This window comes from Xiphophorus couchianus, chromosome 21 (genome assembly GCF_001444195.1).
Source record: "Xiphophorus couchianus chromosome 21, X_couchianus-1.0, whole genome shotgun sequence".
Classification (NCBI taxonomy): Eukaryota; Metazoa; Chordata; class Actinopteri; order Cyprinodontiformes; family Poeciliidae; genus Xiphophorus; species Xiphophorus couchianus.
In genome coordinates this window covers 10,430,601-10,447,571 of record NC_040248.1, presented here as the reverse complement: position 1 = coordinate 10,447,571, position 16,971 = coordinate 10,430,601, and the positions used below count along the sequence as shown (strand labels likewise).

Sequence of the window (16,971 nt, the reverse complement as noted above, 5' to 3'; positions counted from 1 at the left end):
TTTATACAGCATTCTGGGTGTGTGCCAAAAACAGCAACAGGACATGCAATAAGTTCAATAAGGAATGCATTTCTGAGACCGTAAAAGGAGTGTCAGGCTCTTGCAGCAAGAGGAATGTTGTGCTGTGTGGTGAAAACATGACACACTTTGGAGTTTTTCAAGAATTTGAAGTGAAGGACTGAGACATAAGAGGATTTTTATTTTACTAATGCCACATGCATGTTAGAAGTCCACACATTTCTATCTAAAAAGCTTGATCTATCACCTGAAAAAACAAAAACAAAGAAAAAAGTAAAATAGACCCAGCATTCATCAATTTGGGTAAATATCATTTCATTCTGGTGGCTTCATGTTGTTTACCGAATAAATCCAGTGAAGGAAGGAGGAAACTCTGGTGAAGACAGTTGGTTTGAACTTTTGGTTGCACATGCCCGCTGGACCGTAACTCACCACACCATGGACTCTCCAAACTCCATCGGTTAAGCAGTTCAGGGGACCTCCAGAGTCGCCCTGGGAAATTATCATCATTCATATGCACTACATACAGTAACTCTATACACTTTTAGTTCACAAAGTGCACAACTCTGCACAGATCGGTGATTCCAAAACGTTATAGCTTCTAACCCCACAAAAATATTTCCAGAAACCTTTTGCCCCAAACACGAAGAGTGGACATATATGAGCATTGCTGTTTAGAAAAGGAAATAAAGGCATAATGTTCAGCTAGACATGAGACCTACAACCAATATTATATTTAATCACATCATGCAAATTAGCTTTGAATATTATTTTGATCTGGTTGTTGACCTAAAATCCATGTCAAAGTAGTGGGAACAGTTCCACAACAGGATAACAATAATCTCTATTCAATTCAATTTTATAGCAAAATTTTTAAGATTAAAAATGAACTAGGTGCACTTACATGTCATACTGACATCAGTTTGGACTTTTGATTTGCTGTTTGACACCTACGGTGACACAAAATTTGCTTTTGCCTTGGGTTGCCTCATATGCCTCACTATGGAACAGATTTACACTTCCAGGCTCCACAAGAAATTTTTGGACATTTTAAATGACTCTTCACACCCTGGCCATGGTCTCTTCCAGCTGCTGCCATCAGGCAAGAGATACAGAGCAATAAAAACCAGGACAAATCGCCTAAAAACAGTTTTTACCCGATGGCAATCATGGCACTAAATTCAAAGGCATAAGAACTTCTGCTCTTGACACCACTTTGTTAAAAATGTAAATTCTGTTGCGACACCTCCAGGCGCTGCAACCATCTTCTGATGTCTATTTATTTCTCATTTTGTACTATTTATTTCCTTATCTTTGTATATTATGTATATACACATAACCTGCATCTTAACTCGAGTCGAGCAAATCTCAATCTCGTAATCTGTTGATGACAATGACAAATAAATCTTATCTTATCTTATCTTATCTCTTATCTTATATCATGTTTCACGACCATCACTGTGGGGTTCCACCTCCAATTTGGAAAACCACAGTGCCAGATGTTAGACATTAGCCCTTACAAAATTTTTAGTTTTATTGATGATCTTGCTGTTCCCCCCTATAGTAAAACTATTAGTTCATGAAGAAAATCATTTACAAAACATTTTCATTTTCAGGTTTATATATATACTATATATATCTTACAAACCATGTCTTTGTCTACAAACCTGGCAACCAGATATGACACCATCGCCTCCAGCACACACCATCGTTTTAAGAGCAATGCTGCCCCACCACTCTGGCTGGGAGCAGACTGCCTGCTCCACTACATCCAAAGGAGCCACCTGCAGTTTGTCAGGGACGCTTCCATTATCTGAGTTAGTAAGCATAAAATACATTTTATTTTTACATATTTTTTTCTATTTTTATGGGCTGTTTGTGCATTTGTAATTTGTACATGATTATTACTCACAGTCCATTAATCCCCAGCCTGTGATGTAACAGGTGAAGCCATGAGGCAGCGTCTGGTCCGGATAGGGAAGGTTTGTGATTTCCACATAACCGTTGTCATAGATATGATTAACCAGCTTCAACAGAGCAATGTCATTGCTGAGGGAAATAGAAAAAATAACTAGCCTTACTAATGCAATAATATATATACAGTATATATATATATATATATATAGAAAAAAAGAGACATCAGCAGCAACTATAGCAAATATAAAATATACTAATTCCTGTTTTATCTTGTTGGATTGTTTGTTTTTTATTTAATTTTAATTTGATCAATTTAATTTCAATTCAATTCAAATATACGTTCTTAACCCCAGAGTGAAATTAAATGTCGCAAATGAAGGTTTTTCAACAGTTGTAGTTTCTGTTGGCTGTTCAAATGGAAAATTACCTAAAAGTGCTTTGTATTCAATACATTTAATATTATTTCAATTATATTTTATGTTGCACATGTCTAGTGTTTTATTAAGTTACAAAAATGAATAAGTGTGGAAAAAATGCCATTATGCCAAAATCCATTTGGGATGACAGGAGGTAGGAGTTTGTCCTGTAACCGGTGGGTTGCTGGTTTGAATCCCCACTCACTCTTTGTCATTGTGTCATTGAACAAACACTTCACCTGCCTTGCCTGCTGGTGGTGGCCAGAGCAACAGGTGGTAATGAGTGTATGGCAGCCTTGTTTCTGTCAGTCTGCTCCAAGGCAGCTGTGACTACAATGTAGGTTACCACCATAAGCTTGTATAAGCCATTTACCATTTTAGAAAAAAATATATAGCATACCATTTAGAAGTCACTCATTTCATGTACTACATTTTTTCATTATTGCAGCACAGCTCACATTTATGTGTGCAGGTTTGAGGTTAAACTAAGAGATTAAATATTGCTAGCTGCTCCTTTACCCGTTGGCCAGATCGCCATTCCAGTCAGGATGGATGATGATTTTTTCCACAGAGGTGAACTGCTCACTGCCTTCATATTCAAACAGAGTGTACTCACCAGCCACCACGCGGTACTGACTGACCTCCGAGCTGACGGAGACAGAGAGAAAAAAACACACTATGATCAGATGCGCTTATTTATCAAGCACCAAACAAGAAATGGTAGACCTACAGATGCCCAGTGTAAGAAACTCCCACCTTATGATGCAGTGAGCTGCTGTCATGATGTAGAAACTATCAACAATGGAGCCTCCGCAGATGTGGCTGAAGTATCCTTCATTGTATAAATCAAGCTGCAGAGAAATCTAAGAGAATCCAAAGAGTGAACATCACATAAAATCAAATGTGGTATTTGATTTTAATTTTACAGAAGAAGCGTAATTAATACTTTACCTGCCATTTCCAGGTGTTTGGTTTAGCATCACTGCCTCCTATCACCCTTCCATTGTTTACTTTATAGTTTAAAGGTTCATTCGCACAAACAGCCCTTTTGGAAAACACAAGATCATAAATGCAGGACATAGTGACAACGTTAATGTTCACAGTTTAAAAACAAAAGTGAATGTTGTCTATGCATACCAAAGCAGGACAGGAGAACCACCAGCCAAATCATTTTGGAGTATTGAATACTCAATGCAGTTTGCCTTTAAGTATTTATATCAGTTTCACAAGGGAAGACCTTCAAAAGATTTGTCTGAGTTACACAAATGTTGAGATACCTGGCCAATCAGCAGCCAGGGTGGTGAGTTCCTCACACAAACTGGGGGATCAACATACAGTAACTGTAATGGTTAACAAAATAAGACATTTTATGTTTGTGTTGTTCAGTACCAAAATTTAGCTCCAAATTAAAACATATGTTCATGCATGTTAACGCATTTTTATACTTAGAAGTAACATTACTTACACAAGAACTTATTTCTTTTGATCATGTTCTGATATGCTGGGAAAAGACCAGATGAAGTCACATGATGTCATCCAGTCACATTACAAGAAATTCTGCTAAACCCTCTGTGAGACAGGTGAGTCAAACAAAAACAAGGTCCAACAAGATAAGAGTTTACTTTAGCACCAGCTAAAGTAAAGAAAATGTTCCCCAGATTGTAAGGTCAACAATATTTAACACCACTACATTTCTAATTTCACAGTAACCATTTTAATGAATGAAATCACTGTTGTCCGTTCTTTAGCAACCTTTCAAGACACGGCTAATCAAATACAGATGTTCCCCTCTCTTTGTACACACTGTAGACGAGCACAGATTAGTTCGATTTATCTGCTATCCTTTCTTTTTTAGCTTTGCCTGACTCTGTGTTGCACCTGCTGTTAAACTGCCTCTCATGCTAGTGTCAGCTAGCTGCATCCTGGTGTACTGTACGCCTTCCTATAATGGTCTCTACCACAACTCTACCTCATTGACACTTAACACGAACTGTACCCGCTGAAGACAATGGGGCTACCGCAGAGCTCCCTCCTGTCGGACGGTGGAAGTAACAGTGGCTATCATGTTCACGGAGTACGTTTTTGTAAGGTGTAGCGCAAGGTTATTAATGTCATTACGGCAAATTTAGCTGCTAATGGGTTTACAGTTCAGTTTAGCGTTAAGAACGTTCTGAATATTCTTAATTGTAATGACATTTTTTATTTATCTTAAAAAAACTGAAGATGTTTGTTGTTGGCACCCGCCGCCCAACACTGTCATTATGATGAGGTGGCATTTGGCACCAACCCAAAGCTGTTATTTTACCCTGATATAATTTCAGTGTTTTCTGTGCCAAACTTCCGAAAAATGACCTGGCATAAATAATAAAGTAAGTCAAGGGGCAAACAGCCGAGAAGCGCCAGCTATGTGTTTGTTGCTTCCAGCAAAGACTTTCTTTTTCTGACACATGCAATATCTGAAACAGACACAGGAGGACGACAAATGAGTTGTTTTACCTTTCAGGTTCAAGAAGACTCGCCTGCTCTGAAGGCTGGTCTGGAGCCTTTCTTTGACTTCATTCTCTCGATAGGGAACACCAGACTTGTGAGTAAATGTCATATTATATTAACAGAAACATTCTACAAAGCCTGGATAATGATAGAATTAGATTGGTACTGGATAGAAATGGGGGAAAAAAATTATTAATGAGACTTTATTTACTATCCAACTGTCTTAAAGTATCCATCCAACTTCCCATACAGTTCATCCACAAACTCCAGTGTATTTTAAGATGAGTGACAGAGAAAGTATTGCATAATGTGTGATGTGGAAATGATCACACATTATTATTGGTTTAGAAATAAAGGTGGGTGATTGTATACAGCCCCCCCCCCCCCGGGAGTAAATTCATTGTGAAACTACAATGATACATACTTTTTGAGTAGCTTCATCTACCAGACTTGCACATCAATAGACTAAAATCTTTGTCCTGTTCTTTGTAGATAGCTGAAAGTCATTGAAATTGGATAGAGAGCGTCAGTGAACATCATCTTTAGAGCTAACTTTAAAGCTAAGCTAAACAAATTACACTGTAGTTCTGAATGTTTTAGTATTATTGAATTCCTGGAACCTCCAACTCAGTCTTAAATATTTTAGTTTCCAACAGGTTTTCTTTGAGAATTGGCCTGTTTTAGGTCCAGCCCTTAACTCATCAGTAACTCCATAACTTATTGAGAAATGTATCATTTGTGTTGCATATAAATTGGGTCCAGTTTTTCTTTGTACAGCTGTAACGTTTTACCTTTAGCACTAACTTAGGTGGTGCCTTTGTTTCCCCCAGAATAAGGAGAACGACTTGCTGAGAGATCTGCTGAAGGCCAATATGGAGAAGACAGTCAGGCTTGAAGTGTACAACTCCAAAACCCAGCGGGTGAGGGAGCTGGAGGTGACACCCAGTAACATGTGGGGTGGTCAGGGGTTACTGGGCGCCAGCGTTCGCTTCTGCAGCTTTGAAGGAGTCAACGAGAATGTGTGGCACGTGTTGGTAAGTCGGGGCTACTCCTCGTTTTGTAGATTCGTGTCTTCAATTCTGGCCGTCCTGTGAACGATACAAAGACAAAAACATTTTGTTTAAAATGATTTGATGCATTGAATCTCTTTTTGCTTTCAGGATGTGGAGGAGAATTCCCCTGCAGCGCTCGCTGGCCTTATTCCACATGACGACTTTATTGTCGGGGCTGACCAAGTGTTACAAGATGTAGGTCTTTATGTGTTCTACTTTTAAGAAAAGAAGAAAAAACATCAGAAAAGCTAAAAAATTCAAGTTGCACAATTGTTTTTCATGTACCTTTACAGTCTGAAGATTTCTTCTCCTTAATTGAAGCCAATGAGGGGAAGCCTTTGAAGCTCTTAGTTTATAACACGCAGACCGAACAGTGCAGGGAGATTGTAGTGACCCCTAACGGAGCCTGGGGAGGAGAGGGAAGGTGGGTGATCAGCTTTAATAAATTAATAAATTAACCAGATTTGTATCAATTAAGAATGTTTGCTGACTAATAGAACTCTTCTGTATTGAAACAACCTAAAGAAATAGGTTATTTATATTTATAATGTAGATAGACCTATTCAATAAATTAGTGTTACTGAATTATTTTAGTAACTATTCACTGACTAAAACACATTAATTAATTACAAATATACTGCCATTTTGAAGTCTTTGTTTCTGTTAATTAACGATTATTTTCCACTTACAGTTAATGAAAATGCAGCATTTAAGATTAGCCAGATTCATATTTCATTATTCCATTGAAACAAAAACAAGCCTCATTGACATGCATATTTATTGAACGTGAATGTATAAGTATATAAAGGTAGAAGCATAATCTCGATAATTTTAGCCTAAGTAAACCTTAGCGAGGACATAAATTCAAGATATTTCATGTTTTGCGTCATAAACTGATATATTTATTCATTATAGGTCTGTTACCCTCTTCACATTAGAAAAAAGTGATAAAATATGGACGCCATGCATGTAGAAATTCATAGCTCTCAGCAGCTCCAAACCTTGTAGCTAAACATCCATCTGTGATCCAAAGCCTGAGTTGTGTACGTGATCAAGCAGCAACATTGATGGTAAACGTTTTTGAGCATCTTTGGTGGAGTCCAGATCTAAATTTGATCAGTTAAAAATGAATTACATTACAGACCAGAGAGGCACCAAGAAATCTTTCTCAGCCCAAGAAGAAAAAAAAAAGCTTCTCATTGCTGTTTGCTTCTAGTTTTTATCTCTTACAGTAAGAATAAATAGTTTTGTTAATGTAAATTGCAGTCTAAGTAGTTTTTTTTAATAGATGTGAATATATTTTGGCTGGACTTTCTTATGTATGTATAGAAGCACATGCATGACTTGTCTTTCCATTTTTTTAATTTATTTCAGCTTGGGCTGTGGGATTGGCTACGGCTACCTGCACAGAATCCCGTCTCATCCAGTTCACCCAAATGTCCAGAACAGAAATGTTCCTCAACCAGCAGATACAAGCACCAGAGAAGTGGAGATTTCATCTGGTCAGAGTGAGGTACAGGTTGTTCTTACCTGTTATAGCTTTGTTTTCCATTTGATGTGACTTTTAATGTTTGCGCTTCTGTCTCCTCAGGTGCCTCTACTGAGTGAAAATAGCCCAACTAATGAAGCAGGTTTAACTGAAACGGAGGGAGTTGTGCTCGATTGGAGCAAAATCTCACTTCCACAGGAGTCTGCAGACATTGGTAGCTACCTTCCCTAGAAAAACTATTCAAATCTGTTAAATTTTTTCCAGAGATAAACTGATAAGACAATCTGGGTCAATATTGACATCCGTTATGGCCGATAACTGATATGTATCAATATTACATATCTACATATCCACCTTCAACACTGCAAAAGTGACCATATTGCATTTCAGCTTTGAGTTAAACACCCACAATCCTGTGCTGCGTCACTATCACTGTCACATTACCAAACAAATACCACATGGGCAACTCCCCACCTTCCCGCTCTTAAAATAGATACTGCAAATATGAAGAGAAATATATATATATATATATATATATATACATACAATAGCCATTAATATCGGCTAACATATTTAATTAAAAAATGAAATTATTCTTAATTACAGCTGGGATTTGTCTCTACCAGCTTTTCATGTACGGTATTTAAATGAAAAATGTACATATTGTAGCTCAACAGTTGGGAGAGAGAATGCTGCATGGTGGACTTCTTTGTGAGGGAAGTTTGTTGTAATGGATCTTACTTATTTTTATCTTAGAGAGTTCAAGTTGAATACTAACCACATTTTTTTTATTGAAAATCTTTTTTTTTTTTTCCACTTTACAATTACACACTATTTTGTGTTGGTCTATCACATGAAACCCCTATAAAATATATTACAGTAGGTCGTTTTAAGATGACAAAATGTGGCAAAGAATTTTTCTTCAAACCATTTACGTTTACCACTAGAAATGCTGATCAAGTCAATATTTTCTGTACTTTCACACCAAATAATTTGCTTTTGCATTGCGCTGTTTTCAGATGCCTCCATCTCTCCTGGAGCCATAATCTCAGATTTATCTGAAGCTGTTTCCACCAATGACGAAGGCCACAGCTCTATGGTTGCTCATTATGGAGATGACACGCGTGACCAATGCAGCTTGGGTAAGCACTTCACTCTCAATCACATTGTGCCACTAGATGGAACAATTACGTGTTTAATATGCAGTCTTGGTTGAAAAAAAACAAACTATGAACTCAGTTTAAGCAGCTTCCAGCTCTCAAGTCATTAAATCCTTCGGTCTAGGTGCATTCTTTTCTATTCTAGCACAGAAAATAAACATAACATTTACATTTAATGTAAGGACTCCCGATTATTAATACATATGCTTAGTGTTTCTCAACAACAGACGGACGAAAATTGATGTTTTAGTTGATGTACTAAACTTTTTTGACAGTTTGACTACTTATATGATAATCCTTTGTAGATGATTCCAGGTTTGACCAAAAGCGTTTATCTCAAGAGAGGGAGGAAGAAGAAAACACTCATCAAGCACTGCAAGAGAGTGTTGCAAATCTTAGCGGCAGTCCCAGAGAGGATGCAGAGGATGCTGCTGCCCTCAACGACGCCACAGAGAGCGTGGGGATCATCCCAGAGATGCAGAATCCTAACCCGGAAGTTTTCAGCTCAGGCCATCGCTTAGAGCAGGAGATGACTGAGCCTGATACATGAGGCAGTTAAATAGCTGCAGCAGCAAAGAGAATGGTGCAGAAAGAGGATTAAGAGCACACGGTGATGGAAAAGTGCTACTTTTTTAAAAATTATTATTTTAAACTCTTATCACTGGACCTGTTTTTAAGTTGAAACGCCTTTTATTTCTACCAGTGCCACTGTTGCATGCTGCATTGCACATTTACAAAAAGAAAAAGATTGTATCGACTGTTAAGAATTACAGAGACGGTAAAGCATCGTGAATGTACTTAACTTTGTTTTAAGATTTCACTAAATGAAGCCTTAGTTGAGTTGGTGCAAAAAAGCTGACAAGTATGCATAAGAAGAAGGCCGGGATTTTTATTTTTGGCATTGTGGAATGTGGGTTTTATTTTTTCATTAGGGAGGATCAAGTGTGAAAATTAGTTTTTTTTTTATTCTCAGGCATTTACTGTTTGATACTTTCTGCCTTCAAGTGCTTACATCAAAGTTTTGATTGGTGTAAATGAGTGAAACGTGGGATGCTGCTCCTGTTTTTCTGGAGGTTTTTATGTCAAATTATGTTTCAAGCTTTATTTATATTAAAAAAATAATTATTTAAAAAATGGAAGTGGTTGCATTATTGTACAGAAGGTTATTTTTTTTCCAGCTAGGAAACATCAGAACTAATGATCCATGCAATGATCTGATTTTTAAAAAAATTTCCCTTCAAATTTTAGTTATAATTTTCACAATTCAGGTTTCGAACAGCGGCTTAAGAGTGAGATTATGCTTCTCGACAGCAGGGGTCAGCAAACGCCTCCTGGTTAATGCCATTTTCCTTCACTGCAGCTTGAAAAATGATGACATATCAAGACTTGCGTTTTTATGTCATGAATGGAGTAGCACTTTGAATATGATGTTCAGATATAAATTAGTTCTGCGGAATAAAAGAATCTGTTAAATCAAGTGTTTGGATACAAACTTTGTACATTTGAAAGCTGAAGATTATAATTAAGGCATGTAGAGCTGATTATATTATTTGGTCGGTTCTCGGTTGCAGAAATGAGAGATCTCAAAAACAACAAACAACCACAAATTTGTGCAGAAGTCTGCAACCACACAGCACTGTCTTTACATAAAACCCAATCAGTGTGTAACCTTAAAATTAATAATGTCCCTTTAAATTTAGTCAAAGTCTCAACAAAATAGAACCAAATTTTGGCTGCACGAGCAGAAAAATCATCAAGTTGAGAAGCTCCACTAAAGCAGAGGGGGGATGTACCTCAATTATTTACCAAGGAGATCCTCAATTGAGAGGGAGCTAGAGGGGGATGGGCATCATGGTAAGGAAAGCCTGAAGATGGATTCATCTCTCTCCTCCAGTGATGGAGCAGCATTCTCAGGGAGACGAACCTGTGAGTCTTCTGGATCTTTAAAAAAGATTATAGTTCTTGTGTGAGGAACTGCCTTTCAGTTTGTCTGAAGACTCATCTTCAGTGTTGAGGTGTTCGAAGATTAACTCCTTAAACTTACCAAATCAACCTGTTTTCAGTCCAGAGTTCACTGTGTTTTCATACACCTGCATTGGATACGACAACGGCAATAACAGCTTTGTTTGAAGCAGCTGTTCAAAGCAAAAAGGCAGCATCTGTGTGCAGGGAGGAGGGAGCTACAAAAAGGAGGCCACAACTGGAGGAGCATGTCTTCCCTTCATTTGCTCTCCTTTTTTTTTGAGACTGTTTCAGTCAGAGGACAGTGTGACGCAGCTGAACCCACACGTCAGCTTGGTTTTATCTCAGCCCTCTGAGAGGCTCAGCTCACAGGCACCAACGTTCAGCCTCGCGCTGCAGCATGACAAATTGTGAAACGGAATATCTACAGTATGGGGGGTCAAGCAGAGTTGGGGGCTGAAACACGGGTAAAATGCAGCTGAAATCCTTCATCCAGCAGCTCGATTAACATTCGGCGTTAATTAAATCTCTATTGGCACGTTTGAACGTTTGTCTAGCAATTTGTGTATATGCAGTTTATAAACCTGACGAAACTGTTAAAAATTGTGTTTTTGTCCATATGCGAAGGAACAAATTCCCCCACAGTCCCAGACTTCTTTTGTCTGTTTCTATCACCTCCCCACCCTCATCACAGACACTCTGACAAGATGGAAGCTTTATTTGGAAGTGCTGAGAGTTACATTTACATGCAAGATTCACACATCATGCACAACAAAGGGAGTGATCTGAGTAAATGCTTGTCCGTGTCAAACCACCAATGTATGGGCCACAATTAGATTCATTCATGCACAAGGTCTGTCGCTGTGACGGGTCCTGGATTCATCTGGAGGTTGTTTGCATATCTTGCAGTTGATTCCAAAGGACAGCGTTTTCGCTCGTATTGTAGAGAAGCTTTGGATTCACTCCCATTAAACACCAGCTCACCTCAGATTTACCCTTTGGTGACAACTTCACATACTCCTAACGCATTTGGAATATGAATGCATGTTTGAGAAAGGGACTGGCTGTTGAGACTTCATTTTCTGAGCTACAAGGTCGCTGAAAACAGGTTATCAAAAGTACAACACAGACTCACACGTGGGTCATTTGTAAAGTCTCACAACAGTGACTGAGAGTATTAGGAGTTTTTAAGAACAATAACAGACTTCGCATAATGTTCAACATAGCTTCCATGTCCTGTGTTGTTGCTTTGTGTCTGTATGAACAGCTCAAGATGCTGACTGTAGGATCATCCAATTATATGACAACCCCACCCACTACAGTTGTTACTGTAATGGAAAGCCAACCAAACTGTGTAGAGTGGAGTTAAGCTGTGGTATAGAGATGCTTGTGAGAAAGGGACAATGCAAAGCTTTCTGTGTAACAGTGTATTTCTATTATATTTCTCTCTTTACAGCCATGTAAATTGTACAACAGAGCAGTAATCTTGTCTAATTTACAGTATTTCCCTCTACATAAGACAGCAAGAGATAAATCAGATAGTCGCTGTCAGTGGGAATGTTCAGGAGAGCGCCCTGCTTTACTGATTGCCATTCAGCTGGGGTGAGGAGAGGAGAGAGAGCCCCAGAAGACAGTAGACAGTGTTCTGCTGTCAGGATGTCCCTGCTGATGTCAAGTCCAAGCCCATCTGCTGCTGTGGCTGCCTGTCAACCTGCAGAAAAAACAACCTTCATCGTATGTGTCATATCTCGCTGTTGTTCTCTGGGCTTGCTTCAGTTCAGATCAGTCCAAATCATGGCAGTCGGAAATTGATACATTTTTAAATCATCTGGAGGTTTTGTTTCTTTACTTTGCACCAAAGACGGCTAAGTAAGACAACGCGTCAACGTCACTGCAAAATTTAGATGATTATAAAAACAAAATCAGGAACACTAACTTGAATACAATTAAATCTCAAGCTGTTCCAGTCTAGTAAAGTCCAAACTTGTTTTTTTTTTTCCACTGAAGTAGTCTGACTGTTGAGGAAAAAAAAATTATGTTTTGGCTAGAAGAAGCAGCAAATGAGGCAGACACATAAAGGTCTGGCTCATCCACCCACGGTGAACGCGAGTAGATGGAGAAGGACGACTCGGCACCGTTCCTGCTGTTTGTGACATAGTTGGTGTGACATGCCCACCACTACACAGTCTGGGTTTGGACCCTGTAGGGGCGCTGTCTCTGAGAGTTATCTATGTTTGACGGTTAACCACAACCCTTAAAGGAAAGGCATGCTCAGTCATGGCTTTCTTCAGACAAAATATACAAAAAGGTACATGCATGAGTGAGATACAGCACGGCTTTTCTTTTTTTTTTTTACAATGAACACATTTTTTCTTGCTTTTATGCGGATGCCGTTCAGAGGCAGTTGGTGCCCCATCACCTCCCAAAGCCACTTGAACAAATACAGTCACCACTGAAGCTGTGTGCTTAGTGAACAGCCAGGACAGGAGATGAGGCTTGTTCTATCTGGAAGGATGAGGTTTGTTCTGTTACGTCAAAGATTTGACTGCGTGATTTATTTATGAACTCTGCGTCACAGCATAGAGTATGTGGGGGCATACTCTATGCTGGCAGTCGCTCTGACGGATGAAGTTAAAAACAAAGAGAATGGGTTGGTAATGTGATTATCCTCAGCACATAGAAAATACCATGAAAAATGTCTCAAAATAAATATTTTATCTTTTATTGACTTCAAAGGCCAAATTTAAAGTTGGACTGAGACGTTTTGTGTAAGTAAAATATGCTGATTTAATGGGGTTTAAAAGCTTTAGCAAGCTGATCAAATATAAATAGAAAAGCTGGATTTTACAAGCTTCATATTCCAGGGAGGGCTGCAGGACGTTGACAAAGTTCTGCCTTCAAGTCAAATAAATCGACTTCAATTTTGTGTAAAAATCTATGGATGATGTTGTTGCACAGCCTACATCTGAAACATTTACTCCCATATCAACCTCTGCTCTGGAAACAACCTGCCATTTGTTTTGTGCTGACATAAAAATCCCTCTGCATCTGTGTGATTGATCGCCTGCTTACAGAAACAGCTCCAGCATTTTGCTTCCAGTTGCAGCTCTGGTTCTGCCATGTGTTCAAAAACAGACGACAGCTTGATTCTGACAACGTGGGCACCACACAGCTTCTTACCATGTCGGTAAATTACTGATCAACGTCATAAGAGTAGAGTTAACGTGTGTGTGTGTGTGTGTGTGTGTGTGTGTGTGTGTGTGTGTGTGTGTGTGTGTGTGTGTGTGTGTGTGTGTGTGTGTAGGGGTGTTCTGTCCCTGCAGGTTATAGCCGTCGCAGTATGGTGAGGGGTGAAGAACATCGGCTTTGTGGAAGCATGTTTAATGCCAGCATGAGGGCAATTAAGAGCACGCGGGGGTGCATTTGGATACATAAAATGCAGAATTATGCTATGGTGTTATCAGAGGTGTGCAGATGGGAGAAAAAAATACCCATCTACCTCCTCTGTCGAAAATTGTTTTGATTTAAAGATTAGATTTACAGCGTTGATGTGGCTCGGTGTGCACACTGAGCCCGTGTAACATGGAGAGTGTAATCAGGTTGATGCAGGGTGGGAATTTAGGTGCAAACAACCAGATTGCACATAAGAGAGACTCTAAAAATCATGGCCAAAATAAGTGCAGCTCTGTGGAAAACTGTTAGACCAAAGCAACACTGACATCCTCCTTAGCGTATACTTTTTCTGCGATTATTAATCATATCGTTTTGGAGAGTGGTGTGCATTGTTTTTTTTGTTTGTTTGTTTTATTTTGTTCCTCCTATACTTAAAAGAAACAAACATTTGCAATGTTGATCAAACCAATGTTGGAGGACGTTTCAGACCAGTCATTTAAAATAGCAACTCACGATTAAAAGCATCTGCTGCTTCCCTACATCATGATGCTGCCTCTACCACTTGTCCCTGCTCTAGTGTTGCTTGTTCGGTGTTCATTTTCCTCCACATTTAGGATTTTACATCATCATCCTTGCTGTGTCCCCTGCATGGTTTCTGTCTTTTCCTTTACCGGTCTGTTAGTTTAGGTGGACAGCAAAGTCGTTGTGCTGTTTTGGCATACTCTTTCCATTTTCATGATTTCTTGTATTGAGCAGCGCCTTGTAAAATGTGTCCATGGCCTTCATGTGGCCTTTTGTTTGCTAATGTTCTCTAACAAACCTTTGAAGCCTTCACAGATCATTAAATTAAACACACATGTGGACACTGTTTACTGAGCAAAGCTTTGAAAGGCATTTGGCAGCTGGATTCTATTTAAGGGTATCAAAGCAAAGTGGGGTAGATATCTATGCATGGCACAGTTTTCAAATATCTGCTAAACATTTCAAAAACCAAGTATCAGATTGCTTCCATGTCAAGACTGCATGCTTCTCTGTGTTGACCTAACACTTAAAATCCCCCCCTGAATCCATTGGAGTGTGTGACTGTAATGCAAAAAGGTCCCAGGCACTGCAGTAAACCTCTCTGTTGATCTAGCAGGCGTGAGTCATCCTGCTGGTCGTGCAATGTGACAAAATGGTGGAACTGGGTAAGTGCTACTTTTGCTATTTGCACTTTGACTCAAGTTCATGCTTGAAAGTCCGAGAGTGAGATAAGTACTTTTCATTTCCTATGAACACTGAAGACTCTCAAATTATTTCCCAGTCTATTCTTTTAACTGAACGTCAAAAGGACTTATAATCAACTCTGAAACATAAATGTTTGAATACATTTGGTGTGTAATGTGATAAGAAAAATTCAATATTTGAGTGCTATTTAACATATAAGGAGGACTATTACATGCTTAAAATTAAATTAAAACTGATGTAATCAATTAAAATCCATGCTAGTCTGATTCTGAAGAGCTGTCACACAGTTCGCTACTGCTAAGTTGCTTTATGAATAGTTGTGAGTAGTTTATATTTTTCCTAACAAAGCCAGCCAAGCTCACATATTGGTGTCAGGACAAAACAAACACACAAAGTGACAACTGTGTTTGCCTAGCGACCTGTAAAAAGGGTCTGACAGGTGGGTTTGTCTTCCTGCCTAGACCCGTGTGTCCACTTACAGTGATAGACGGGGATCAGGTGAGTCAGAGAGAGCCGGACTATCTCTTGTCTGGTACTGAGTCATCAGCAGATGATCCACTGTCAATAACAAAAAACATAATTTGAAGAGGAACATTGAGCATCTGCCTGCATCTCAATGTGTGTGTGTGTTTGAAGGCGTGTGTGTGGGTAGGTGTGCGTTTTTTTCTCTCTTTTTTTTTTTAAGGCGCTGATGGCAACTTTCCACTGTGATCATCCAGTGTCGTCTGACTGCACAGCTGCGAGTTTTTGCAGCTCTTCATCTCTGTTTGCAGTTACACGAGTCACACAGACGTGAGGGAGACACTGAAAGGAGCGCCTCACTGATTTAAGCTGCATCCCTCTTGGAGACCTAATGTTCCCTTCATGTTCCATATGGAGAGCTTTGGTAGCAGCAGCAGTAAAGAGGTTAACTAATTCCTCTGTTAATCTTTCCCTGTCATCTAAATTAGCTTTCAAGTATTCAGGCGGGAGATGAGGACATGTGTTGAGAGCAGCTTTCCCAGTATTCCACCTTTACCTTCTTGAAAAAAATGGTTAGACACTAAGGCTATAATTAATTTCATTGTCTGTGTCACTATGGCAACTGAAAATTGCCACACAGGACGTAATTACAGGGTTCTGCTTTGTGTCTAAAAATTCACGAAAAGTTAACCGAATGTTTTTCTGCACATCATCCCCCTTATTTTCCTTTCATGAGCCACAGGTTTAAGGAACACAACACTTCCAAACACTGTCAGAGGAGCAGAGCAGCACCTGTAAGGTGTTCACTTTTAAAACATATGATTTGATTTGATCTTGTGCTGCACCTGCAGTATAATTTAGCTTGTTGGGTGGGTGGGAATTTAACATTGTGCTCAGAAATTACCCAGCTGCTAGCTGCTGATTGTTGCATTAAGTCACGTCGTGACATTTAAAGCAACATGCAATTACAGTTAATGATGTGAGAGCAAATATCATGTTTCCAGCTCAGAAATTATATCCATATGGCATGTGAAGTTTGGTAGTGTTCAAGATGAAGTGGCTAGAGTATAAAGGTAGGATCATTCACAATGTGTAATAATAGTAATAATTATTATTTTTAAAAGACAGACAACAATATTTTTAGTAGTACATGGCACTTGGTGCAAAGCACTTGGTTGCTTTGCAACACTTGGTACAAAGCAAGTGCCATGTGCGAAAGCCTATTTAATGTCTGGTTTAGTCCCAACATTCATTAGTTTTAGTCTTTAAAGCATTTTAGGAATCACTAACTGAACTGCATGAACAAGTTACACTATTGTTTCAGATCTCTGGATACAATAATCTGATATATGTGATATTTCTCATCACATCTATGTAGACGACAT

At 38.9% G+C, this 16,971-nt stretch overlaps 2 protein-coding genes across 4 annotated transcripts; one reads left to right on the top strand and one right to left on the bottom strand.

Moving 5' to 3' along the window:
* Positions 1-176: 176 nt before the first annotated feature.
* LOC114137160 (chymotrypsin-like elastase family member 2A) lies at positions 177-3,565 on the bottom strand (the record flags this gene model as incomplete). The annotated part of the gene is made up of 8 exons (XM_028005746.1): positions 177-265; positions 361-510; positions 1,686-1,831; positions 1,931-2,067; positions 2,871-2,999; positions 3,108-3,214; positions 3,303-3,396; positions 3,489-3,565. Coding segments are annotated over 8 exons (861 nt in total), but the record flags the coding sequence as incomplete, so codon positions are not given.
* Positions 3,566-4,203: 638 nt separating this feature from the next.
* On the top strand, positions 4,204-9,678 carry LOC114137159 (Golgi reassembly-stacking protein 1-like). 3 transcript variants are annotated; one of them, XM_028005743.1, is made up of 9 exons: positions 4,204-4,425; positions 4,855-4,935; positions 5,672-5,875; positions 6,002-6,088; positions 6,187-6,317; positions 7,268-7,406; positions 7,485-7,596; positions 8,402-8,524; positions 8,848-9,678. In XM_028005743.1, the coding sequence occupies exons 1-9, from the start codon at positions 4,360-4,362 to the stop codon at positions 9,090-9,092; spliced, it is 1,188 nt and encodes a 395-aa protein (XP_027861544.1). In that variant the 5' UTR covers positions 4,204-4,359; the 3' UTR covers positions 9,093-9,678. The 3 variants fall into 3 exon arrangements, with proteins under 3 accessions (XP_027861544.1, XP_027861545.1, XP_027861546.1); XM_028005744.1 differs by having other exon boundaries at positions 4,204-4,435; XM_028005745.1 differs by lacking the exon at positions 4,204-4,425 and adding an exon at positions 4,458-4,720.
* Positions 9,679-16,971: the final 7,293 nt, after the last annotated feature.